Genomic DNA, 27,984 nt, shown 5'->3' with positions numbered 1-27,984 from the left:
CAACATGGGTAATTGTCATAAAGATTAGACAAGTTTGGTCAAGACCTACATATCATCTCAGTGATGAGGCAGACTGAATAGGCAGATAAAATAATTCCTTCTCACCCATTTTTTATAAATGTGTTCCACTGTAACAGAAGGACTTGGTTTTTCTTCTCTGGCCATTGTGGTTGTCGAGACTTAACATTTTCTGGCTAAAAAAGAGTGAAAAGGATGTTTCAGGCCCGTTTAAATGGGATGCTTTCTTTTCTGTCTGGAAATAGAGCTAAATTTAACAGCTGAGGAAAGATTACCATGTATTTTGTAAGTTTAATTTCCCATTGACTGGCAAATTGCTTGATACGATTTGGTGACTCATCTGTGTAATTGCTGTGTTTTATTTGCAGAATCCCTGTTCCAGCTTCTTCTGGAGATAACTGTCCGTAGCACAGGAATGAATGACAGTACAGGACAGTCCTTGACAGCACTTTCCTGCGCTTGCCTCTTCAGTTTGGTAGCAGCATGGGGAGAGACAGGAAGAACATTGCAAGCAATCTCTGCTATCCTCACCAATAATGGCAGCCACGCTTGTCAGACTATTCAGGTCTCTCACTAAAACTTCTCTGTATCTGGGAATTAATGTAAATGATACATACATGAGTTCTGAGAAGATCTATTTTGTAAATTCAGTTAACTTTTTTCTCCTCACTATTTTTGAGATAAGAATAGGTACTTCTTCATCTATCTTGAGTTAGACATGGAAGAACAAAAAATACAACACTTAAAAAATAGTAATGTTTTTCATTCACTCACTATTTCTTCTACTGTTTAGGTGCCAACCATTTTAAACTCTCTTCAGCGGAGTGTACAGGCAGTTCTGGTAGGCAAAATCCAAATCCAGGACTGGTTCAGTAATGGGATAAAGAAGGCAGCCTTGATGCACAAATGGCCATTGAAAGAAATATCGGTAGATGAAGACGACCAGTGTCTCCTTCAGAGTGATGGTTTTTTCCTGTATCTTTTGTGTAAAGATGGACTTTACAAAATTGGCTCTGGATATAGCGGCACAGTGAGGGTAATGTGATTTCTTCTTGTCTGACAAATGATAGTTAATATTTTAATATAACTTTTATGACGTCCTGTTTCCATTGAGAATCTTTTGTAGCTTACTAATGATCAGTTCTTTTAAATTTGTCTAACCTTTTTGTGATGATTTCTATGAAAATTTTACAGCATTTTCCTAAAATTTTCACTCTTCAATATGGTTGAATACATTGTTATTTAGATGGTAAATTATTTTGTGTAAAATTGTTGCTCTGATACTTGTTAAATGATTGGAGCTTTTTGCTTTTCAGGGCCATATATACAACTCTACATCCCGCATCAAAAACAGAAAGGAAAAAAAGTCTTGGTTAGGCTATGCTCAGGTAGGTGAATATTTAAAACATAAAATGTGTGCCCCATCCCCAGTCCCCCATGAGTAATTTAAATAGATCTTGGCTTAGAGTAAGATGCATGGGTATTGTATTGTTCCTTTGGCTTTAGTTATAAAAATAAATTTTTTGATACTGACTTTTAAGTTGTGGAAAATGAGGAACATCTGATGGTATTGGCATGCAGAAAGGAGAAATGAAATTTGTCATTGATTTGTGCTGTCACTGTAAATACTTTCTCAAAATACAATGGTTTAACACATAAATTGATGACTTGTACAATCAATTGATGTATGCTTCTTCAATAAAGAAGTCAATGGATGTAAACTGTGCTGTTGCAACAAAATAGTTTAAAAATATACTCAAAATATCTAATTATGAAAATTAATTTTAAAATATTTGTAGTAAATGACTACAGCAGAGTTAACTATATTTGGTGGATGTTTTGTGTTTTTAGAATTAGTCAGTTTCTAGAATATCAACCACCTTTTTTTATACCTTTGCCATTCATCATAAAAATAGTGGATTTTTTTAGAATCCTATTATTACCACTGAGTGTGCACACTCTCATGCTCTCTCTCCCTGCTCCCAAACAAAAAAACCTACAGCAAACCAAAAATTAAATTTCAGAGAACAATGAATTTACCTATTTTTTTTTAACTAGAACAATTTTTATTGTATATTTACTATCAACTGAGTGATCTCATTGTCCCAGTGTGAAATTAACTGTACTTCTTATCACGTTTTTGAAGTGAAATGGCTCATTATGAATATACTATTACTACAGTTATATACACACACACACGTGACGTGGTTTTGTTTAGTGTTAAAACAGATCACGGAAAGACGGAAAGGTATATTGGTGCAATACAAATGTGTGTGGATGCATTCGTTCAGGAGCCTGTTTTATCCGTTTGGAAGGGAATAGGATCCATACAGTTTCACTATATAGAGTTACACATCTGTACATAGCTATAAATATATTTGATGTTCTTTGAGTGCTTGTACAGGTGTATGCACTCACACAGTGACTGTACCCAAAGGCATTGCTAGTTGGAAAAATGTCACTCTGGGGCTATGTTTATAGGAAGATGTGTAAGTTGCACTTATTGCTAAGTATGTGTCCGTAAAAGAGGTAAGATAAACCCTCAGTCTCATTTTCCTTCAGGTGCTAGGTTAAGTCAGCTCAAATTCAAGTGATTTTTCTTGCTTCATCGTATGTTATTTTAGACTGATTCTTTTCTGTCTACTTTAATGCTATTAACTTATTTTTCATAGCTTTTGTGGGTTTGTTTTTCCTCGTTTCACAAAGATTTATCCAGAAAAATTCAAGTAGTTTAGATGGAAGGAAAAGGATTGGTTGGATTTTTCTGTTGTTGTTAGATGATTGTAATTAGGGTCTGTGACTCCTTGACAGATGAAGATATTCAGAGGTTAAGCCTTAGTGACCTCCATGTGAAAAGGGTCCATATGTAGATGTGTAGAATCCCCACCTGAGGCCAGTCATGCTTCAAGCAAGTACAAGCCATTGTCATATCTCCTGCTATGACACTACTGTTGTCAGAATCATTACTTGGTTCATATTGGCCTCTACAGCTTTCCTGTAGGTGAATACTACCTTGCTTGAGTGAGAACGTTTGTTCCTTTCCTTTAGCTGCTTTTATAGCAGAAGTGCTTTGTAAGTGTATATTCCACACATGTGTTTCTACCCTGCTCTCTCAAAGTCTTTGAAAGGTTCACAGGCATTGTAGGATCTTAAAAGATGCAAGAGCAAAGTTGCCATGTTACTACTTCTGTGGATCTATGCACATTATGCAAACATGGGGGCTTATGCAATCTATCTAGTTCAAGTGTTTGTTTAAAAGTGCACTCAGAGTTAGAGGTACAAACAATAAACCTCAAATGTGAACTTCAGATAGGCAAATATTTTTACTGAGAAACCTAAAATGGTGACTGAATCAAACCTTTAAAAAAGTATACATATGAACAGAGGGAAGACACTGTTTTGGTATACCAAAGGAGACTTCTTGACATAGGTTGCTGACCAGAGTAAGTAATTTTTCAGAAATGAAGGTATTCTGCATGTGGAGAAACAGAAAGAGGAAATCTTTAGTCCTGAGTATCCCTTCCCCTAGGTCTGGTTAGGAGCTGGAACGTAAGAAGTATAAGAACTCATTGTATGTAACCTTGTGCCATGGCTACTATCACCAAAATCACCCTGTACTTTGCAGGAATTTCTTTGACGCAGAGCTCAGAAAGAATAAATACATGGTATCTTGTTAGTGTGGGAGTCAAAGTAGTTAATTAACATTTTTGAAAATTTATCTAGTTTTTAATGTTTATATTAATATTTATTAATGATCGCTCTCTATATAGGGCTATATATGTATTTTCTTCCTGGAATTCCTGTGAGTCCTTTGTTGATTTGGAAAGTGGGGACAGGAACATTGGTTTTTACTGTGGCTGTATGTTTTAACTGTAATTGCATACACATGAAGAACAGCATTACTACGTGTGACTCCAAAAGCTGTATACAAGCTTTAGCACACTGGTCTACAGAATGTAGAAAGTGTGGAGGAAGGGGGTCAAATTTCCATTTTTTATTACAGAATTTGATTAATGGAAAAAAGTTGATTATCAAAATTAAGCAGATTTGTGGTAAAAGGTTTCAAAAATGTTTAAACAATACCTAAAATGACTATTGCACTTTTAAACTTTTGACAATATCCTTTGATGTATTTAAGAATATTTTCGTACCAATATATGTATTTTTACTCTTACCAGGGTTATTTATTATATAGAGATGCAAATAATCACAGTATGACAGCCATAAGAATAAACCCTGAAACTCTGGAACAAGATGGTACAGTTGCTTTGCCAGGTAAGATCCTCTGGATGTGAGAAGATGGTTATAGTTTACTGTTTACATGATATGTATTTTCAGGTAAGCAGAAGAGAAATTGAGACAGGTTTTGAGATCACAGAGACACTGCTTTTTTTATGACTGATTTGCCTCATTAGACCAGCTGCAGTGTTTCATTCGAGGTCTTGCATCTTACTCCAACTACTGGAAGAATGCTGCCACATCTAAAATGTATGGTCATCTTAATTTAAAGACTCCAAGAGCTTAACTTCCTTCTTAGAGAATTTTTATTTCTTCCTCATTTGAAGTTTGAGCATTTGGCTTGGATGTGACTTTGTTTCCAGTATCTCTTACATGTAGGTAGTTACAAACTCTGACCAAAATAATTTTTAAGTTTTTAATATCATAGAAATGTATCTAAAGAACAAAGGAGGCTAATGAACACTGATGGGCTATGCTTCTGATGTTTAAGTTGGTGGTGGGATTTTGTTTATTTGTTTTGGGAATTTTTTGTAGGTTTTGTTTGTTTGTTTGTTTTGGGGTGTTGTTGTTGTTGTTGGGGTTTAGGTCCCTGTTTAGAAAATGAGGATGTTCCTGGAACATGCTTTAATTAGCTTCCTGGTGAAACATCTCTTCTTAACCACTCACGTAAACAGTAGAAGGGCACAAGAATATCTTTTGATCGAACAATGACAGGCTTATTCTGTAGATCAGAAGAAAGATTTTATGTTGCATCCTGACATAAATAAGAAGACACTGACTGAAACCTCAGAAAAATTCTCTAGGCTTTTTGTACTTCAAACACAAGCAATCATTTTTAAGTCAAACTATGAGTGTAGAATCTAGTTTATGCAGCTTTCTGCAAGTCCTTAGAATGTGGATGTCTGTTTAAGCTGCTTGGTCCTTGTGGGGCTGTATGAAAAGTCTCGAGTGAGAGCACATTCCAAGGACCTGACAAATTGCCTTGTAGGGCTGTTTTTACACTGTCTTCACCTCAAGGCACCTTCTTCAAACAGTAGGGTTCATTGAGGTCCTCAATTATGTTACCATTGATAAACAAATCGGTGCTCTTCATGCAAGTCTCGAGGGACACTTGAGAACATGTAAAGTCTGTACCTCTAAGCTTTTAGCTTTCTTTTGCAAATCTGAGTGACAGGTGTCATTCTGCAAGACAGCCTTGTGTTTATACTATAAAAAGGTGCAAATTAAATGAGTGTGCCTTCTAAACAAAACTGTAGTAATCTTTCAGTGCAAAAGTAAGTCTTACAACTCTGGGAATACCCAGTCAGAAATCCCTGAAACTATTTCACACAGTTGCTTTTCGTGTGGTTTGTGATGGTGTGAAAGTGGATGCCAGGTGTTCTTCGTAACTCCTACCATTTGTATTTCAGGCCTTGAACTTTGCTGTTTTACTTTCTACACTTCTACACGTTTATCTTAATGTTATAATGTGAGCAGATATTGGCTAGCACAAAGTCAAAGGGGTTCACTTCTGGTTATTTCAGTTTCCCATTAGGACAAAAGAAATTAAGGCGGGGGGCGGGGTATGTGACCTATATGAGGATACCTGATAAGTAACTCCAAGCAGTAGTGGCTGCCCCACTGTAACCTCAATAATAACCTGTGGCATGTTGTAGTTCTGAAAAACCATACTGGAAAGAACTAGAAGGCAGTAACCTTGCTAACAGCTGAACACTGATCTGACTCCCAACTATTTGTTCCTAATTGGTATGGTATTCAGACATGGCTGTTTGGAGTTAATCTCTTTCAAATGCCTGGGTTGGTGATTATGCATTTAAATAAGGTATTTGCATTTATTTGTACAGGGATGCGGAGGAGATTAGGAGCTCATTAGGACATGTGATTAGGAGTTGATCCCAGCTAGAAGTCACATGACCTTAGAAAGCTCAGTGAACTATAGAATATTATCTTCTCCTTTTTCAGACAGTAGGATCCACCAGTTTCTCGAAACCATAAACTTCTATTTCAAAGGGCAGTCTTTCCACTCTGATAGATGATCTAGAAAATCTGACAATGTATCTGGAACTGCCAGGCTGTGTGTCAACATTCTTGTATCTAACACCTTTGCTAAGCTTCATACAATGTAATTGAGAAGTGGTGCTGTCTTCCCAGTCCAAATATCATAAAAGAATCTCTGAATTCTATAAGATTTTCTAGGTGATTGGACCGGAATTTACAGGGGTTTTTTCTAGATTGTTTCTTTAACAGTAATGCTTACTACATACCTGAGAGAAAGATTGCTGTGTTCATCTGAAGAAATTGAAGTTACATGGTATATGGTTTCATTGTTCTTTGAATTTACACATGAATATCTTGGAGCTCAGGACTATTCACTTAGTCAGAAAAGTACTGCTGCGGGTAGCCTAGACAAGCTCAAGAGTACTTAAACAGCAGGCACAGGATGCACTGTGTAAATATGGAAGGTGATGGTTGACAGTTATCTTCTCGGGAAGCCTCTGCAGAGGCTGTGCTTAACAGATGTCGGTAGTTATGACCTTTAAATAAAATATAAGCACTTTCTGTTATAGTAATCTCCAGACAGAAACCTTGGATATCTTCATCCCCAGAGTAATTTCCAGTCAGATTGAGTAAGACCACAATTGTAGATAAGAGCTCCTTGCTAGCTGAGACACTACACTACCCTACTTTTTGCAGATACTCCATTTGTTTTCCAGTTTCTAATCTCCCCATTGATTAGATATTTAATGCTGGGCCTGGGTGTTATCTAATCATGTGCTAATTTTTAGGAAGTCTTCTGAAGAACATATATTAAGAAAAAAACCCCACCAACATCCCAGATATAAACATATAAAAAAACCTCCAAAAACATTTACCTGGGGGCTTTCCTCTTCTTGAAATGACTCAAGAAGCAGGCCAAAGAGTAATATGGACCAACTGGTGGCCAGAATATCTTGTTTCCTTGACTGTTACACTTATGTGAACACGTAATTTTCAACCATTCAAAGGATCTTAATACTTACCAACTTCCTGTAACCTTTCAGAAATGTCATTTAGATTCTTTTTGGAACTTTTCTTCAAGTTATTGATGACTCTTGTTTTATCACTAATATCACTTTGCAACATAGAGAATTAGTAACATGAACTGACCTTGGTCATCAAATCAAGATTATATTTGAGAGAGCAGTATTTCAGACATCAGTGTATCTGTGATTCTCCATCCCGCTTGCTGCTTACCCTCTTTGTGATTCCTACCTGTATGTGCTCTATGGGGGAGGCTGTCTACTTTAGGACTGTTACTTCAAGATGTGAAAATTAGAGAAGGCCACCTAATGCATATTCTGTTCCGAATAAGATAGTGTATTAGACTGGGCAGTACAGCAGGAAAAACTAAACAAGCTTATGGGTTTGTGGATACTGTGGTGGTTTTTTCAGGTGTAATATTTTTACAAAATATTCCAACTAGCTAGCAAAAAATAGCAAACTTGCTAGTTATGACAGAAGGTTATTATGTGCTTCATTTAGCATTAAATTTATTAGATAAAATTACTGATACAGGATCTTTGTTCAGGTTATGAAGCAGATATTTAGAGTGTAAAGTAGCTGTCCCAGAATATTTTTAGAAGAGGTGTATTTCCTGTGTGTAATCAGTGAAACAAACATCTTACAAGCCATATAATATCAATATCTTTGTTAGCAGCTCCTAGAGCAGAGCAGGAAGGGAAAAAGAGATGGTGTTAGGGACATACTCTTAAACTTGCAGAGGAAGTGGTCTTTTTATTTTTACCCTAATATGGGCAGAATTCTTTCCTTACCATTTTTTCTTGGAAATAGCTGACCAATTTTCAATAAATATGTGATGCATTCAAGTATATACTTTGTAGTTTTCAAAAACCCCCTAATTTTCAGTGAATAATTTGGCAAACTTTCTAAACAATGGGAAAATGAGGTGAATAATGAATTCTGTTTCATTTATTTCTCTTAAGTTTTATATGCTGAACTGAGGAAATTTCTTTAAAGATAATGGCCCTTTTTTTAAAAAAAAAAAGGGGGGGGGGAAGATCTTTGGGGAAGGAGAAAGACGAACACTCCCAGAAAATTAGAATTTGTGTTATAGTTTAGAATACCCCTCACAGGTGAATACTAAATGCTCTTACAGTTAAATATTGAGGTAATCCCTTATGTTTCATACAATGGAAAGTGCTTTAATAACTCTTAAAGGAACAAAGGAGTATTATATACTTTGGGTGAGAGAGGAGATCATAGCATAAAATAACATGTTATCAGAACAGTCTAATCTCTCTTCAGGCAAACTAGAATTCTCATAGTGTGATTAACAGTGTGTGTTATGTATGTTAAAATAAACTGATGCAGTGCATTTCATCTTTCTCACAGATTGTCATACTGAAGGGCAGAATATCCTTTTCACTGATGGAGAATATATTAATCAAATAGCAGCATCTAGAGATGTAAGTGTTACATATGATGGGTAAACTTCTTTCAACTGAATTGTTTTATTTTACAATACTTATAGCGTCCTTTTTGCTTAAAGTTTGGCTTTTTCTTTGCTAAGGAAGAAATCCATGTAACTAGAGATAATGGGGAAACTACCATATTTGTGCATAAAGGAGCAATATTTTGGTATTTACCCACACAATTTTAATTTGTGATAGATTTTTCAGGTTTTTTTTATTTTTCAGATAAATTTTGAGGAAAATGTTGTTGCTCTTTCTGAGGAAAAAAAATCTTATACGTGGAATAATTTTTTTTTAATATGTTGTTCTCCAGGATCTCTGTGGCATAAGCTTCTTAGAGCTTAATTATATATTTTTATTTTTCTAATTTAGTTTCTTGTAATTGCTTTGGTACATGTTAGGGAATTTCAGCGAGATTTAATAGAAGAGGTATGAAAGATACTACATTCGGATAGATTTTTATATGAAAATTGCCTATTGGCCAAAGTTATGGAAATGCAAATAAGTGCTTCTACTAAGGGCAAAATAGTTCTAGCTGTTCTGTGTTGTGTTTGGCAGAAAGTTATTACGTTTTTAGGTCTGGATGGATCACTGTGTTTTGACAGTGAGAAAGCTGTAAAACAGGGATAGGGTAGGGATGGGGTGATACAGGCTTGGCAAGAAGTGCCAAACTTGCAACTATAAGAGAACCAAGATTAATCCCTTTCCCTGCTAATAAAACAACGTTTAACATGGCCAGATGAAGATGCTTGATCTACACTTGTAAACAAAAACCTGTTTTAGCTACTCTTTAAAGCAGTTAGTCTTCAACTGCGATGCAGAATTTTGGGTTCTGGATCAGGAGGGCATAAAAGATAAATGTGAATAGTTATAAATATTTCTGTGGTGAGATTCAGAGTTAATTATCTCTATAGTAATTCACCATTTTCATAGTGTTCATAGTGTTTTCATAGAATTCAAAATATGTTTAAGGTCAGTCAGATGCTTATCTTCAGCTCGTCCTGTTTGACACTTTCTTCTGTTCTCCTGTATAATAATGTTACATTTATCAATGTGTCCTCTGATAACTTGCTCTGAAGTAGTAGTATTCTGAGGCACCTAGGCCTTAAAAAGTAAATTAATGCATTTATTTTACAGTATAAAGTAGGTTGTTTTTTATTTATTTATTGCAGGATGGCTTTGTAGTGCGAATATTTGCAACAAGTACTGAGCCAGTACTGCAACAAGAGCTGCAGCTTAAGCTTGCAAGAAAATGCCTACATGCCTGTGGCATCTCATTGTTTGATTTGGAGAAAGACTTGCACATTATCAGTAAGTTCTCTTCTGTGAAGTAAGTCCTCTTCTTTGAAGGTTAATAAAACCCTAGTAATTCAAATAATGAAACCAAAACACTGCCCTTCCTGTTGTTTGCCTTTATTACGTGCAAGAAGGTATAGGTCCATTATAAACAGGTGGAGAAGTACAAGGGTTTTGAAACTGCTTAAGCGTTATTTGACTCATAGTAATCCACATACACATTTTGAAACCACCTTTCTATCTGTAGCATGATCAATGGTTTTCCGGTATTTTCCTCTAGTTGTGCAATAAATATATAATTGTTTGAAGCTTGGACTTCATAATGGTGCTCATATAACACATAGATAAACAACTCCTTGTTGTTTTGGGTCAAATTTACAAAATTTAAAAGGACTGTTGGCTGGATTAATGGAACAGAAATGTATTGAAAGATATTAAATTACATGAAAAACACCTTTGCATTAGAATCTGAGATGCAATAATGTTGGTTCCTACAAAGGCATTTTGGAGAGATATGACTTGGCCTTTGTTGTGGGTCTTTTTTTCTCCATTAGGTTTCTGCTTTTGGTGCTATCAGAACAAAAAGGCTACACGGACCTTTTCTCTGACCAAGCGCAGTAGCTCTTATGCTAGTGCTTTTTACCTCTTTGAACAACTCTGTCAAGTCTAGCCCTGTAAGCCTTCTTGTGGCAGCAAGACTTTGTTTCACTTGTAACTTTCTTAGAACTTACTGTTACGACAAACTGTCCCGGGCAGAGTTACGTTTGTAAACTTGTCTGTGATACCGACTGGTTAAACTGTCTGGTTAACACAATCTTACTCACTCAGGTACAGGGTTTGATGAGGAATCAGCTGTCCTTGGTGCTGGAAGAGAGTTTGCACTAATGAAAACTGCTAGTGGAAAGGTACTGAACATGTTCTGTAGTAAATAACGAACTACACCAATGTATATCTACACGTCATTTAATTTAATTACTGTTTTCCAAAATAGCTTCTTGCCTTTTTAGTATGTTAGAAAGACTTCATATGACACTATTTAAATACATTTTCAGAGCCTACTTTAAAGAGAAAAAGGAAAATGGTTATTTAAAACCACAGATGGTGTTGGAACCATTGAGAAATCTGTGGCTTGAAATTTACAGGAATTTCTACGGTCAGTCTTACTTAAAGACAGTGTGAGGCTTTGTTTTAGATTTGGGGGACAAAATTACCTTTTGTCTAAAATGATGTATTAGCACATTTGCAAAATTTTTTGCCTCATAACTTTACGTAAGCACTCTGACCATAGTCATTTATTTAAATCCCAGCCTGATTTTTCCAATCCTTTTGAAAATTACTATCTTCCCCAGGCAAAGTTTTCAATTAATTTCTTTAAACCTGTTCTTAATGATTTGATGTGTTCGTTCTGCTCAGTGGAGGCTGTTTTTCTGAGACATTTGCATATTCATTGACATTTAGAAATAATTTTGCTTACTGTGACTATGACTTTTTTACATTATTTACTGTGGCTCTGTTTTGGTTTGGGAAACTGATGTTATTTTACTTGTATAAGCATAGTTCCTTGTTTTTCTCTGTTCAGAATTGTGTTGCTTTTTTGGAATGAAGGCCTTGCTCTGCTGCTATCAAAACAGTGAGACTGGTGAAAATGTTCACAAATAAACTTAACTATGTTTTCCTAAAAAAATTTAATATTATGAAGCAGAATTTGATCAAGCAATACTCTTCAGACATTAGAGGACACAGGTTAATTTGAACTTGAGACTAACAAATGCCTCTTCAGTATAACATTAACAAATTTCCTAATTTTGATCTCTAAATTTGTGTGTTTAGGTAGGAAATACACTTTATAAGACAATGAAAAATGGCTTTAGGTGCCCACATAGGTTAACACACCTATTTTATATTACTATTGAGTAGCATGGTTCTAGAGGAAACGTTTTAGGCCAAACTGGTAGTTTTGTGTTTGTTCATGTGAAATATTTTATTCTGTGTTATTTATGTACTCAATGGCCACTGTGCATTTACTGAAAATAAGTTCTAAAAATGTGTCAAAGCATATGAAAATTTGTAGTAATTTGGCATTTTAAACTATTTTTATTGTTATAGTCCCATCTTGGTTTTACACTGAGTTAACTTTTAAGTGTTTTCAATGCTTGGTTTCCTCTGAGTAGTTTCTTCTGTACAGTTCTTTTCTTGCGTGTTCAACTCATTTAGCCAAACAATTATATATGAAAACTAACTCTGTGGCACAGTAGAAAGCACAATTCAAAACAGAATCTAATCAGAATGTTTCCCCCATTAAGTCAAAATTCATGAATTTAGAATAGAGATATTGAAATACTGTAAACAATTTCAGGGAAAGTTCTGTATGGTTTGAAGTGATGGGATTTAAAAATAATGCAACTTCAAAAATTATGCATGTTTAAAGTGCTGTGGCATAACTAAAAATTGTGAACTGTTTTCTCCTAGATTTATTATACAGGCAAATATCAGAGCCTTGGAATCAAACAAGGTGGTCCTTCAGCAGGAAAATGGGTTGAACTCCCAATCACAAAATCTCCAAAGATTATTCAGTTCTCTGTTGGACATGATGGCTCACACGCCTTACTTGTTGCTGAGGATGGAAGCATATTCTTCACAGGTTCTGCTAGTAAGGGAGAGGACGGCGAATCAAGTATGTATTTACACTTGCTTGACCAATGGTTGATAAAAGCCTGTTAACCACCTTTTAATTTGAAGAGTTTAAATGTTTTCCAAGACCATGTAAGCATACCATTGAGTTTGAGTTTTGCACCCTGACAACCAATTCCACCACCTCTTGCAGCTAGAGATGTTTATGATCTTTTACCACAGTTTGGATTGTATCGTGGGAGTGCTATTTTAGAGTTTTCCTGAGGAAAGGCAGTCATAAGTTTGGTCAAGAGGCCATGCTGTCTGCCTGGAACTTTGTCTCAAAAACTGAAGAGCCAAACTTTAGCCTTTTCACTGTTGTTTTAGAGAACTTTGGAAATCGATGTTTTGCCAGCTAATGCCTCTCCATGATGCAGAGGTACATTGATTAGGAATTGTAGAAGCATGGTCTTCTGTGCTTGGTCGAGCAGAACTCTTCAGACGTTAAAGAAGACAGATTAATTTGGTCTTCAGACTAACAAATGCCTCTTCAATATAGAATTATCAGACTTCCTAGTTTTGATCTCTGAAGCTGTGTGTTTAGGTTGAAATACACTTTATAAGACAATGAAAGTTACCTTTAGATGACCTAAAGCTCTGATCTGCTCTGATGTTAAATACTTCACTTTAGAAAACAGACTATTCTGTTATGTTGTGTTAGATTAATATTTTTTTTAAAAAAAAATGTTTTGAAAAATGTCTAGCTCCTGAGGATCTTAAAACAAAGCTGATATTTGAGTTGTCAGCCTCATGTGTACATTTTAATAGGATAATATGTATATTTCTATACAAGCCTAACTCAATTTCAAATGAAACTCTCCATAACGTCCTTCTTTAATAATGTAACTTAATGTTACCATTAAAATTGATATATTTTTCAGAAGGCGAGTTTGTGGAAAACTTCAATCTGCTAGCCATAGATTTTAAACACAGATTTAATAAGACTGAAATATTTGTGCCTCAGTGCAGTCAATTAGAAATATTATGAATTTTATACCAACATTTGAGTACTGTTTAAGTCTTTGGATACTAGTAGATGGTTAGAATTTTAAAATTTATTTAAAATAGAATGTAAAAATAGATTTAAAGTCTTGATAAACAGCAATGGTAGAGTCCAGCTTTGTTTCAATCAACTGTGTAGGCATTTTACCTTTCAAGAAAGCTGTTAACAAAAACTCAGCAGGCTGCATATGTGACGTATGGCATAGCTCATGCAGAAAGAAAGCATAGTTAGCTTACTGTTCCTGTAAAAGATTAACTACACTGACAGTATTCTCCAAGGCTGTGGGTTTTCTCATGTAATATAACTAAAATGCAGTCAAGAACATATTTTAAGGTTTGATCATGCATATGGTGTGGATTTTTGAATGTATTCAGAGTGAGAGGAATTTACTAGTAGAACTTTGGTATGTGCTTAGTATGTGCTGTAGTAACTTTTTAGAGTCTTCCTAAATGCAAATCTAATTAAAATCGTGTTGGACAAAATCATACTACTTTCTCCAGTAAATGTAAAGTAAATTTGAAGAGATTCAAGCAAAAATATTTCAGGAAATATATTTAAAAGCATAAATTTCAAGATTTCTTTGCACAGTTATTGGGAAGTTATCCAGAATACAATTAAACTGACTATTTTTGTTGTATAATTGATCTACAATTTCAGATGACACAGAAGTTTAGCACTGTGAAGTAAACTGCTGTTGCTACTTTTTTTTTTTAAGTAGCAAAAATTAAATGAGAAGATTCAGTGCTTACCAGATCTTCTTACTGAAGAATCTGCTGAAGGACCTGATGATGGTCTTTCTTACGTTCTTTTATAAATTCAGCTCTCTTCTGACTCATCTGGTTCTCTTCGCCTCTTTAATTTGGCTCAGAGTGGATATGCACAGGTTTTATTTTTTAGTCCCCTTATTTCTTTTAAACCTGGGCGGGGAGACTGGGTTTTTGTCAACAGTATGTGTACGTGTTCTTTGTAGGAAGTTGGTAACTGTCAGCAACTGAAAGTAACTGGCAGTTCTTTGACTTGGGTGAAGAATCACCGACAGTAATGATAGCTATTAGTTCTTTTATCCAGTCTTTAGCTACGCTGTTACTGATTCGTTTGAGACCAGATTGGAAATAGTGATTTTGGGGCAGGGCTTTTTTAGCACTTTTTATTCCCTTTTTCTTCCTGTGGGAATCTGTTGTGACTCAGAGGTTTTCTAAACATTGTTGTCAGGGTTTAACCCCAGCCTGCAACTAAGCACTATGCAGCTGCTCGCTCACTCCCTCCCTGCCCCCCCACAGTGGGATGGGGAGAAGAGTCAGGAAAAGGTAAAACCTGTGGGTTGAGATAAGAACACTATAATAATTGAAGTAATGTAAAAAATTGTCATAATAGTAATGACAATGGAGATATTAAAAAGAGAGGAATAAAACCCAAGAAAACCAAGTGAGGCACGACAGAGTTGCTCATCACTCACTGATGGATGCCCAGCCAGTCTCCAAGCAGTGATCGGTCTGCCCTGGCCAACTCCCCCCCCAGTTCATATACTCAGCATGATGTTCTAAGGTATGGAATATCCCTTGGACTAGCTCAGGTCAGCTGTCCTTTTTATGCTCTCTCCCGGCTTCTAGTGTACCTCCCTTATTGGCGCAGATGGGGAACTGTAAAGGCCTTGATTAACAGTAAGCACTACTTAGCAACAACTACAACATCAGTGTGTCCTCAACATTATTGTCATGCTGAATTCAAAACATAGCACTGTACCAGCTACTAGGAAGAAAATTCATTCTATCCCAGCTGAAACTGGGACAATGATTTTAATAGAGTTTAATATTTTTCTTGTAAAGAACTGAACTTGTGCAACATTTCCCTGTGAACTTATGCATATATTGTCATATATATTCTTCTCACATGGCAATGAGGACTCTTTTTTTACTATGCACTGCTTTGTAAAGTTCACAGTTAGTTCAGTCTATATATAAAAGAAAAACTTAAAGAATCATTCCTGGAAGATACCTATCTAATCATGACTTTGCCATTGAATTTTTTGAAAGAAACCGGTGTAATCCATTAAAAATCATACAGATGACAGTAGCAGTCTGAAAACTAACCCCTAATTATAAAACAAATGTTATTGTGCCTTTGAAAATTATTTTGGTAGAATGACTTGCAACTTATTTATTTATTTAAAGCTAAAAGCAGACGACAGTCAAAACCATATAAGCCTAAAAAAATTATTAAAATGGAGGGAAAGATTGTCATATCTACAGCATGCAATAATGGAAGCAGTTCTGTAATTTCAAAAGATGGAGAACTCTACATGTTTGGAAAAGATGCCATTTACTCCGATAGTACAAGTAAGTTAATATTTTTCTTTTAAGTGATTTTTCAACTAGAGTAATTGAAATGAGTCTGGAAGCTTTTAACATGTGTAAATGATGTTTGTGTGTTTCCTACTCTCCTAATAAATTTCTGAATTTCTGCTGATTCAGCCAAATATGGCAGAAGGATAGAAAGAGAAGACAATTTCCTTAAGTTCTGTAAAAATGTATGGCAGCACTGGTGACAAATGCCCAAACAAATGCTTCCACTAAGGAGAAGAAAAAATAAATTATTTGTTGTATTAATCTGACACTAGAAGGCCACACAGGGAAAAGTCAACAGAAATGAGACATGTTTTGTCAGGAGCAAAGGCTGCAGGAAACCAGGCCTTATATGTTCCTTTGCTCAAAAGACAGCCTGTTTTGAATTTGCAGGTGATCCAGTGCATCTCAATTTAAATAAAATATTGAAGAAATAAACTCCAGTGGCATTATAACTCCTTTAGAATTGTTTTTCAGAACAAGTGATTTGCAGCAGGGTTTGGTTTGGTTTTGGCTTTCCTTTCCTTGCAGGATAAATGGCCTAGACCTAATTCTCCTTTCACTTCTTATTCTAGAACTTGGTTTTTATATCTGCTTTTCTCCTTTGCTGCTAATTCAAAAATTGTCAGTATCCATTAGCAGTTTTGTTATGTCTCTGAAATTGCCTTCTCGGGTAGAAAGTACAATTTACCACTCAACTGTTTTATATCTTATAGGTTTAGTAACAGATTTGAAAGGCCATTTTGTGACTCAAGTAGCCATGGGCAAAGCTCACACCTGTGTGTTAATGAAGAATGGAGAAGTTTGGACATTTGGCGTAAATAATAAAGGACAGTGTGGGCGAGACACAGGCTCCATGAGCCAGGGAGGAAAAGGTGAAGGACCTAGATTTTTCCTTTTGTTTTGTGTGCTGGAAAATAATACAAGTGAAAACATAGCTAAGCATTTTATTATAAAATATAATTCCAATGCTAAAGCTAAAGTACCTGCAACATGCTTAAAGAAACACACAGGTATGGATACTTTCACTTGAACGTCAGGTATTTGGTATTCTGCACATACTAATAAACTTAGTTATGTTAAAAAAAAAATAAATCTCAATTACTTTTGTCAGTGAAAAAGCTTTTCTTTAAAACAAATGAGTAAAATCAAACCTCATCACTCCTTGTCTTACTATGTGCCATTGTCTTAGTAAGAAAAAAATTTCTGCCTTTCCTTGTTTTCATTCAGTCTTGAGGCTGTCGTTTGCCCAAACAGGGCATGACTGTAAGTCTATATCTTTCTCCAGAAAACCGAGCATTTCCGTTGCTCCTAAATATAGGTATGAAAAGTCATACCTGTTCATCTTTGCTGGATTAGCATATGTTATATGTGATGAGTAAATGACCTGTTACTTGTATACTGAATATAAATGTTTCATTTCCATTGTGAAACCATAGCTATGTACCCCAGCCTGTGCTCAGAGGGGTTTTACAGGCGTTGTTGTGCTGGCTGAGCATGCAAAGCAGGCATGCCTAGTCACTCCCTTTAAAACCTGATCTGCGTGTGTTCTTCAGAGCTTCTGCAGCAGCCACTGTTGGCCTCAGAAAACAGCTCTTTCTTGTTTCAATATCTTGACTAGGTTTTGGTGTGGAGAACATGGCAACAGCAATGGATGAAGACCTAGAAGAGGAACTGGATGAAAAAGATGAGAAGTCCATGATGTGTCCTCCAGGCATGCATAAATGGAAGCTGGAACAGTGTATGGTGTGCACTGTATGTGGAGATTGCACAGGCTATGGAGCTAGCTGTGTTAGTAGTGGGCGTCCTGACAGGGTGCCTGGAGGGTAAGCAAACATATGGAAATACACTTGCTATAGTGTGTTGAATGGCTAAAGCATGTGTTGAATACAAACTGAGTCGATGTGGTTTTAAACTTCCATTTAAGGTAACATTATATCTAAAAATAGTCTGCTTTTAAATTCAGAAGTAGGCTAAAATTTTAGTGTGTGGCTTGTGATGGTTTCAAGTGATTTAGGTTTAAATTCATTTTTTAACATTTCTTTAGCATATAGTTCTTTACTAGAAGCTGTTGTATGTGAGCACCAATGTAATCTGTTTCTTGATAGAGCTGCTGGCTTTGGCATAACGTTTCTTCATCCTATGATGGAAGTTTTTTTTATCATGCTCTTCCAGTTGCTTTTATCTGTTACTTTGGGGTTGAGCTGCATAAAGGGCCACTGCTTTACATATTGCCATTACTGTTTATCCAGCATGGCCTGTGCTTGTTTTTAACTCGTTCATGTTTTCATGTTGTGTATGTTTAATTAAATGAAGAAAAGTTAATGCTGAGAAGTCAGTTCAGATATGCATGGTCAGTGTGTGCTCTCTGGCACCATGGAACAGCAGCTAGGATTTAAATTAGCTATATTTTCTGTTTATCTCAGGAAAAATTACATATCCAGAGATAGAACAAATAAATAATGTATGCTTTAATTACCAAGGCATCAGTAAAGCACAAAAATAGAAGATAGTGATAAAGGAACTCTTTATTTGCTGCAGAATCTGTGGCTGTGGCTCAGGTGAGTCAGGCTGTGCTGTATGTGGCTGCTGCAAGGCATGTGCTAGAGAACTGGATGGCCAGGAAGCAAGGCAAAGAGGAATCCTTGATGCTGTAAAAGAGATGATACCTTTAGATCTCTTGTTGGGTAAGTGACATGAAATTAGCAAGATGGCTTTTAATTTTCTTTCTTGCTGCACCTTTTTTTTCCTCAGTAGATCTGTTTATGCTCTTTAATAAACTCAGTCCCACTGATGACTTTTGAAACTTGAATTGGAATAACAGGTTAGTTTAGAAATGGGTTTGTTCTTTTCAGTTAATTTTTCAGTTAGTATTTTCATTCTTCTGTATGATAAAACTTTGTATCTTAAATAATGCAGTTCTTTCTTTCCAATCAAATTACTGAATTTTTAGATTTACAGAATAGTTTTAGCATCATATTTTTAAAATGGGTAAAATGTGGTTTATCATGTAGATTTAATTGGTGAAATAGAAAAGTGGAATCACATTGGTAAGTGAAATATTTTAAACTTGCCCTTACTATAGACCTGTGTCCATTTTGTCTTGTGTGGTTATGATACTGATACTAGAAAGTTGTTCTTGTTCTTTTTTGATAGCTTGAAACTTTTTCTATAATCTTTTTGTCAGGGTTTTTTGTAGTTACATAGAAGATGGGGAATATTGTTTCTTGAAAACTTTTTTATTTTTTCTCTTATAAATTTTCAGAGAAAAAGAGCTGCCAGGAATGTGGAATTTACTTTTCAAAAACCCCAAACACCTCCCACCCCAGCCCTCCTCCCCAAAAATACCCACCTTAGGGGAAAAAAAGCCAACTAGTATGATTATTGGAAAATACAGTTTGGAGTCTTTCCTTCTAAGATCTGTTATCCCAGCATTTTTAATATTATATTCTCTCTACTGGGCAATTACAGGTTTTTGGAGGTCAGGTTTTCCTTCCTTCTTATTAATGTTTAGATTTATGTAGAGCCCTTAGTCCTGCATGGATATATGGATATAGTGTTTGCTATAGAAAAGGAATACAAAAAAAAAATCAAATGCATGACTTAAATTGATGAGATGTATAAATATTTTATTGGGGGTAGGGAGTGGGGGTGGAATAGTAACAATAGAAAATTTATGCTGTACTTGGAGTGTGGGAGGTTTTTTTCCCCAAGCAAAAGTTAAATAGAAACTAGAAGTGGTCCTCTTGATAAATTAACAGTAAGAACCCCAGACAACCTCACTGTGCACTCCCGGTTCCTCCAAACAGGTATTTCTAAAAATAATTTTCTTTTATATGGCTATCACAGAAGTAGGTTTATATCGATGGTGAATAGCAGCTTTGATTCACAGCCCTGTTCTCATGCATGACCAGGAAGAAGTTACAGTTTTTGTGCAAACCTCCACTTTGATAACTACCCTCCCAGCAGGATAGGCAACAGCTCTTTGGTGCTGTGTTGGGCTTGGCATAGTTTGAGGTGAGGACTTGACCACATTTGTCTGTAGAAAAGTGACAGTACTTCCAGCTGGAGATTTTGTTTGATGCTGGGGACAAGGTATATTTTATTTAGGTTCTTGCAATTTGCTGAAGAAACATTGGAAAAAGGTAGTGCTTCTAGTAATTTTATTGTTCTGTTCATTCAAGTCATGTTTTCTGTTTTAAAAAGTGCTTTTCACTTTGTTTCAATTTTCTATTAAATTACCTATTTTGCTAAATAAGATTTACATACAGACTCTTAGTAAGCACAGAGCATACAGTGGTAAACCATTCTTAAAAATATCTAATCTATCTAAAACGTTTTTAAAATATAAGCTATTTTATGCTTGTTTTAGTAATAAACCTTTCTGAAACTTTTTTGGGGAAAATTGAGATAACAATGACAACACATAACTGAGTATTTCCTTCTATTAGGCACATACAGATTTATAGTATGTGCTAAATACTGTTCAGTGATGCTGGAATTGTGGCAGATTCATGAAAACCAGGAAATTCAGAGATAAGGCCTAAAACTCTTTTCCAAATTTACTCAGCTCCTTTCTTTATTTTTAAATACTGTGTGAGAGCAGTGTAAGGTGCAGGTAGTAAGTAGGCTTCAGTTTTCATTTACTTAACTTCTTCTAGGGTTTATTACCATCATAAAAATTTTTACAGATAGTTTTACATATTTTATTTTCTTAATCTATGTAGCTGTACCTGTTCCTGGAGTTAATATTGAAGAACACCTTCAGTTACGGCAAGAAGAAAAGCGGCAACGTGTAAATAGGAGACATAGATTGGAAGAAGGAAGAGGTAAGTGACTTTCCTATTGATAAGAGGCTTGAATACTTCAAGCAAACTTCTTAGTCTGTTTTCTAATGAAAATTAATTAGTTTTCCTCCAGTGAGCCAATACAGTAATGAAACAAGAATCAGAACCTAAATGGATAGCTTATGTTATTTAGCATGCTTCTGGAAAATTGTAAAAAATCTGTATGTTTAACAAAGTCTGCTCATAAGAATCAGCATTTTAATGGTGAACAGTAGCATTTTTTATCACTTTCATATAGTCAGTTTTCATTTTCTGATGTTTCCTAGTTCAATAATAGTTTTTAAAAATGTAGATGCTAAAGCATATTTTTATATGCTTTTTTATATGAAGAATAGAAATGACTGCAAACCTGTCCAGTGCTAGTTACCTATAATATGAATTGTTTAATTATTATTTTAAATGAATGAATCTATGTTGTACGATATGTAATCAGAATTTCTTGTTTCATACAATGAACTTTTCTACATTTGAATAGCATGAAAAAATTGACACACTCACTGAATTAAAAAACAAAATGCTGCGTAATTTCAAAATTTTCTTTCCTTGTGTATTATCTACCTCAGGAAGTATTGCTGATTTTCTACATAAACAATATGTACTTTAACAAATTTTTAGTACTGTTCTTGTTTTAAAATACCTCAGTGTCTTAATCTGGTAAATATTTAAAGTTGAGAGTTTTAAACTGACATAAATTATAATATTTTATGAAGCATGATGATGTCATTGGTAAGATTATTGTGTGTTGTGAAGAGGAACAGCTCTGTTGGAATGCTATGCTCTTCATATATGTATGAATAATAAATATATAATACCATAAATACCATTTTGATTCTTCTTTTAGGAATTAGATACTGGTTTTACTCAGATACAAAATGCACACCGTGATGAAACTTAGTTCCTAGACTCCATGCCAGTGAGCCTTGTGGGGCAAATTGTGGCTTTATTTCACTTGCAAGTAAGAAATTACTGGTTTTAACACAAATAAGGAGCAACAAGGAAGAGAAGGCTTATAGTTTGCTATACATGTGGAAGAGGATGGAATATTTATTTTTCTTTGAATCTTTATGGTTAATTTTAGCTGTGACATGGAGAGGGGAAGCCTTTTGTCTTCCTTAATCTAGGTCATGTTAGAGCTGCATTGCATACTGCTGGCAAATACTAGGTACAGCTAACAATTATTTTTTGTTAAATCTTCATTGAATTACCCAGGTATTATTGAAACCTGCTGCTGTTCAGCCCAGATAGGTAACGATGACAGAGCTGGGAGGTAAATTTCAGTTGGAAAAAGAGAAGAAAGGAAGATAATAAAAGAGCAGCAGAGAAACATTTCAGTTTGCTTCCATTTCTGTGGTTAGAAGTAGAACCAGAGCAGTTTATCCCTTTTGTATGCTATCTGTCTCTAAAGAAAATAAATCATATTTTGGATTTAATTAAGTCTCGGGTGATCAATATCAGGAATGTGTTGCTATTGTTGGGTTGATAGGTGTATAGGGACTGTAGCTAAAAAGATGTTGCTGGACAGCTTGTGGCACACATCATGTTGTATTCTGTATCAAAATAACATTGAAATGCTATACCTACGTGGCTGCTGGAGGTAGTGGGTATGTCTAGCTGGAAGGCTTGGAGATTAGTCTCCTCTTTCAGTTTGGAATGACTTATGTGATAAAGCTAGGAATAGTGTTTCGACAAATACTTAAAGATCCTGATTTACATAGTCAAGTATGAAAATTTGATTTGATAATCGATCTTGATTTACACAATTATATGAAAAAGTTGTTTTATTGCCTCTCCATCCAAATGCTACAATTTTCCATGAGCTGGTGGAAAGAACAGCACCATTCTTGAGAACCCTTATAATCCTCTTTTCATGAGAGAGACCAAGAATATTTAAGTAATCAACTAGATTTTTGTATTGCTGTGCAAAATGTTTTGCAACCTGAAAAATAATTATATTAATGTTAAAAAGAATAGGCAGACTGCTTAGTTTACTCAAAAAGTTCTAGTATTTCTGCATATGTAACTGAACAAATCCTTGCTAATGAAATAGCTATTTAGAGGTCCAAAGAAAGATTCCAACCTTTTACTTCTCTGAAAGCATTGCTCAGTCAGTTAAAGGCCAGACTAGCTCTGTTAGGGTCTTTCCTTCAGGTACACAGTGGGGTATTTTGTCAGGTTTATGATTTCTGGGTTGTAGTGTTTTAATGTGTGGCTTTTGTTCTTTTATGCCAGATCAGTAAGAAACAAAGCATGTATAGTTTTTGAGAGTCAAGAATCATAGAATGGTTTGATCCTTAAATATTTGATCCTTAGTTAGATCCATATTAGGATCAATATTAGATTCTTAAAATTAACCGTGGAAAATATTTTTCAGTTTGGGATAATAAATCTATTATTTCAAAGAACTTAAGAGTTTCTTGATATTGGTTATATTTCTTTACTCTTTTCAGTTCATAAAGTACAGTGTGTTCAGGTGACCAGTTTTGCTTCTTTTCTGTGGTAGTGGTAGAACTACTTCTTCCAGCTGCTCCTTTCTGCTTCTAGCTTAATGGCTTGACAAGAGCAGTGAAGAAGGCTCAAAATCAATTCCACATTTTTCAGTGTGGTGTATGACCTTTTGAGAAATAAAGCCAGCTGTATTCATCACAGCGTCTATGCTATATCATAATACCTCTACATAATTATTGATGGATGTTTCACTTTAGAATTTAGAAGTAGTCAAATATTTTAACTTACTGCTTAAAGGTATTTTTTTTTTTTTCAGAAAGCTGCAAGAATGTGAAAATAGCTTTTTAAACAAAATAAATTTAACTAATAAGCTAAAAAAACACAGACATAGCTCTTACTATGGTGATAATAAATGGTCTTGTGCTTCACTGGTATTTCACTACTTCTCTTTCTCAGCCTATGATGTAAAAACCTACTTTTAGATGATCATTACAGAGATAGAGATTTGGTGTGTAATTAACCAAGTTTTAGCTTTTGATGCCCTTAGAGAACAGGAAAATTATTTTCCATCAATCTTATTCTATTTTGAACAACAAAAGAACCCACAGGAGGTTGATTGATTTTAGTGAAAGCTGCTGTGTTTTGAGACAATGTTATCTGAGTCTGCGTATATTTGGGCAATTTTTGATTTTTCTGAAGTGTAACTGATTCAGTTAGTTCAGTTTTACCATAGTAGGTTGAGTAATATATAAAAGTGTTTAACATCTGTCCAAGCCACTATGGGCTTGGAATCAGTTTGTCAGTAACACTATTCTTTGTTCATTGCTGAACATATACCTAAATATACAGCAGAACTATCTATTCAAATACAGTATTTTTCATTAAATATTAGCACAGCTTCTTTTTATAGTTTAGTTACATATTTATTTTGTTGCTTTCAGGACCTGGAGGTTATATTTGTTTCAAAGTTCTTTAAACAAACCAAAACAAATCAAATCTTTCTACTTGAAACAAAACAATCTCAGACCCATACATGACTTTCTGTTTAAGAATGCTTTCAAGAGAAGGCTGTAGGTTTTTGTCCTTAATGACCAGTAGGTATGGTTCTGTGAAATTACATTGTTGTGCTTGAGTTTGTGATTATTGTCTGAAAGAGGTGATTATTGTTAATAAAATTGATTTTTAAAGTAGAGGTATTTATATTATAGTTTTTGAACTCAGATTTGCAGTAGACTCAATGAGAACAGTTCTGGTTTATAGTTACTGTTTTAAGTTACCTTATGTGTTTTTATACAGAAATGCATCTTTCACATTTATTTAACAATATAGAGAAAGTCAAGTATTCAGAAAGGAAGAGGTGTCAAAATTAAGATTATCATAAATCATTATTTCCATCCCATTCTCTATCACCCCCAAATTGCCCTTTGGCTAGCCTGCATCTCCTTTTCCCCCTATAAGAAGCCCTAAAAATTTTTGTTTCATGTCTGATTTGTACAATTTTTAAGTGTCAATAGAAAAGAGTTTTAAAAACACAGGAAGAGGCATGTGTCCTGGTTTTATTTTCATTGTTTTGAACAAATTAAGCAAACTGCAGTTAACCTTAGTCCCCGCAGAGCACAGTGACATTGTCTGTGAATATTTCTTACAAGTATTCCAGAAGCCAAAAAGTAGGTTTTTACAACAGAAAGTACCATCCAACCTAGGACTTCCCTGTGCAACCTTAAGTTATGCTGCTCGTGTGTGTTCTTCTTCATGATATGATCTTCAGTTTTGTGGTTGTGTACTATTTTTTCAGGTAGCCTGCTAAATTCAGTGCACTGATGTAGAAGTCACCATTTGAGATCATAGATTTCAGTATTCTGTAATCACAGCTTGCTGAATAGCGTTTATTTAGGGAAAGTTACTAGAAAAAATCAAAATGTCAAATCAAACAGTAAGCTCTTAGATAGTTTTGCCTAAGTGCTTAGACAGCCAAGAATTCAAAAGCAATGCATGCAGGATGATAGTAATTGTGTACATTTTCCTGTAGTCCACTGCACTATTTAATAAATCCATTGTAATTTTCTAGAAAATTAAATTATTTTTGTAGGTAAGCATTTTTTTCCTTCATGCTCTTAATTCACTGCCAGACAAAGTCCATTTTAAAAGGCCTGGATCCTGCAGGACCGAGAAAAAAAAGCTAATCTTGACATTTCCTGGGCTATGGATGTTTAACCTCTCAGGTTAACTATGGGAAAGCATTCTATAAAGAATAAAGGGAGAGAGTGAATGTCATTTTACATTATATAGCAATTCCTTTAAAATAACAGCATTACAGTCTAACAGTGACTCTCCTTTGCTTGTCTCTTTAACTTGAGCTACTAAAATAACTAAGAATAGCGATAGGTTGTTATTCCCCATGTAGATCTATGTTAGAGGCTTCTAGAAGAGTTTTTCAAATAATGCTCTTTAGGCATTTTTTAACAAAATAAAGGAAATGTCCAATGCATGGCTGAGTTGTTCCACCAGAATAATTCATAGTACTTAAACTCTGCTCCCTTTATATAGGCAACCTCAGATGTAAGCAGAGAGCAGATATGGTCTATATGAATTGTTCTAGTGTTTTGTTTCCTGTGGTGGTATTTTGGAGAGAGAGGAGGTACTTTACATTTTCCCAGTGCATGACTAAACATGCATTGCAATGTAGTTGAATTGTAGATATTTATTACATTATGATCATGTTACAGATTTAGCATGTATAAAAAGCCAAAGAGAATGACAGACTTGTGTTACATGGATTGGATATAAATTACTATGAAATTAATATATATTGCATTAAACTTTCTTTTGGATTCAGGTTCTTTCCATAATAGGTGGGAATGTAGCGTATATAGGAGTATCCAGAGACAAAGATAAATCCTGCTTTGGTCAGAAAGTTAGATACTGCTACAGAAATGTCATCTTGACCAGGGGAGTGTAATTCATGAGTGGCTTGGCAACTAAAGGCATCTGTGTGCGAGCACAATGCTGGAGCTGGCAGCTGACAGCATTTTCTGCTTCCTAGATATTCTCTGTCTTCCAAATATCCTGTATTTCTTTTACTCACCCTGACGTACTTAATTTCCTTCTGTCCTCCTGAAATTCTCTTATGCTTTTGCCATCTTTGCTCTGAGCGCTAAAATGCCAAAGGCTGCTTTCAGAGCTGTCTCTCATCCCCTGGTCTGTTTGTTGTGCAGGCATTTTCTATAACTTCCGAATTGTTTGCCTAAGTTATCTAGAGATCACTTCTTATGTTTGATCTCCCACAAATATCTTAGATCTACACACTTCATGCTGTACTCTTTGCAGTCCTTGCATCTGTCTTTACAACTTTTCTAATCTGAGTTTCAAGTGAAACTTGCTTTTGTCATATTATCCTGTCCATTCTCTATTTCTCAGGCTTTTAATTTCGACAGGAACTTCTCAGTAAGCAAGATTTTTCGTGTTTGTTTTTTTTAATTATTATTTATTTTTATTATTTTCTCCTGTTCTTCATCCAGCTTCCCTCTATATCTTTTGTCCTTCAAACATTTTTAGCTTTCATAATCTGCTTGTTATTTGTGTCTCTCTCCTTTCTTGCCTTTTCCTGGTCTGCCTCGGTATACTCCTCAGTATCTCCCCTCCAACTTGGAAAGAGGGAAAGTGTGGTATAATTTTTTGTGTAAGTCTAAACTCTGGGAAGTAGGATATTAAACACAGCAAGTGGCCAGGCAGAAAGTAGTTTTTACCAAAAATGTATCTATTAAACGGAAGCTTCAGCTGAGAGGAGACTGAAAACTGGGAGCAATAGTAAAACAGCTAAAGGGAAAACCTGAAAGATGAAGATAAAGAAAAAGCAAATGGTGATCCTTGATTGCCAGGAGTTCTTAATTAACAAGGAGACCTATATGAGATTAAGAGAGTCCAGAGAAATACAACAGAACCAAACAAAATATCTATGCTGTGTGTAGAAACATACGTGATTAATGAGGTTTGGGGCCATTTTAAATTTTGTTTTTTAAGTTAATGCTAAAATTTGTGAACTTATGTGTGTGAAGGCAAGTTTCTTCATCTGAAGGCTCTAAGGCTAGGCAGAATTGGCCTGACTTCCACTTAAATTTCTTTCCATACTGTCCACTATAAGTTGAAGGAACTAGTGGTCTAAAGCTGACAGCAGGAAACCTAAGAGAATGGGCATTTATGAGAAGTAGCCTACATGAATTTGTTAATAAAGTTCAGCTGAGGAAATGGAGTATCAATAATGATTTTGGGGAAAGAGGAGGAATACTTGTTTTCAAGGTTTCAAAGCTGTTTATAACATGACATAAAGCCTAATTTGGGTTTTTGGGTTGTGGGAGTTTTTTGGGTTTTTATATTGGGTTTTCTGGTTGGTTTGGGCTTTTTTGTTTGTCTGTTTGTTTTTTGTTTTAATCCATGAAAGGACTGGGTCTGGGAACCCATGGAATAGCACTTGGCAGAAGTAGCTGCTCCTGCTTCATGGTTTCCATTGAAAGTGAGACTTCTGGAAGAAAGATGCCTCCAAAGAAATTCTTGGTGGCATGCTTAACCTTTAAAATGGAGGAAAAATACAGATTCAAGGAACAAATTGCTGGTCCATGATCTACATGTAATCAGCCTTAATTAAACTTGATACA

General features: G+C 35.2%; 1 protein-coding gene across 20 annotated transcripts in view; it reads left to right on the top strand.

Moving 5' to 3' along the window:
- Nucleotides 1–27,984, top strand: part of MYCBP2 (MYC binding protein 2) — a 200,832-nt gene that overhangs the window by 42,592 nt on the left and 130,256 nt on the right. For all 20 annotated transcript variants that reach the window (XM_040584251.1, XM_040584258.1, XM_040584263.1 and 17 more), the window contains exons 5-17: nt 387–583; nt 812–1,054; nt 1,335–1,406; nt 4,197–4,293; nt 8,650–8,723; nt 9,902–10,040; nt 10,854–10,930; nt 12,495–12,699; nt 15,870–16,034; nt 16,757–16,915; nt 17,662–17,866; nt 18,582–18,727; nt 20,768–20,869. In XM_040584251.1, coding sequence (XP_040440185.1) covers nt 387–583; nt 812–1,054; nt 1,335–1,406; nt 4,197–4,293; nt 8,650–8,723; nt 9,902–10,040; nt 10,854–10,930; nt 12,495–12,699; nt 15,870–16,034; nt 16,757–16,915; nt 17,662–17,866; nt 18,582–18,727; nt 20,768–20,869 — 1,881 coding nt within the window. The remainder of the gene's footprint in view (nt 1–386; nt 584–811; nt 1,055–1,334; nt 1,407–4,196; nt 4,294–8,649; nt 8,724–9,901; nt 10,041–10,853; nt 10,931–12,494; nt 12,700–15,869; nt 16,035–16,756; nt 16,916–17,661; nt 17,867–18,581; nt 18,728–20,767; nt 20,870–27,984) is intronic.

This window comes from Falco naumanni, chromosome 2, assembly GCF_017639655.2.
Source record: "Falco naumanni isolate bFalNau1 chromosome 2, bFalNau1.pat, whole genome shotgun sequence".
Classification (NCBI taxonomy): domain Eukaryota; kingdom Metazoa; phylum Chordata; class Aves; order Falconiformes; family Falconidae; genus Falco; species Falco naumanni.
This window is presented reverse-complemented; position numbering and strand designations above follow the sequence as displayed.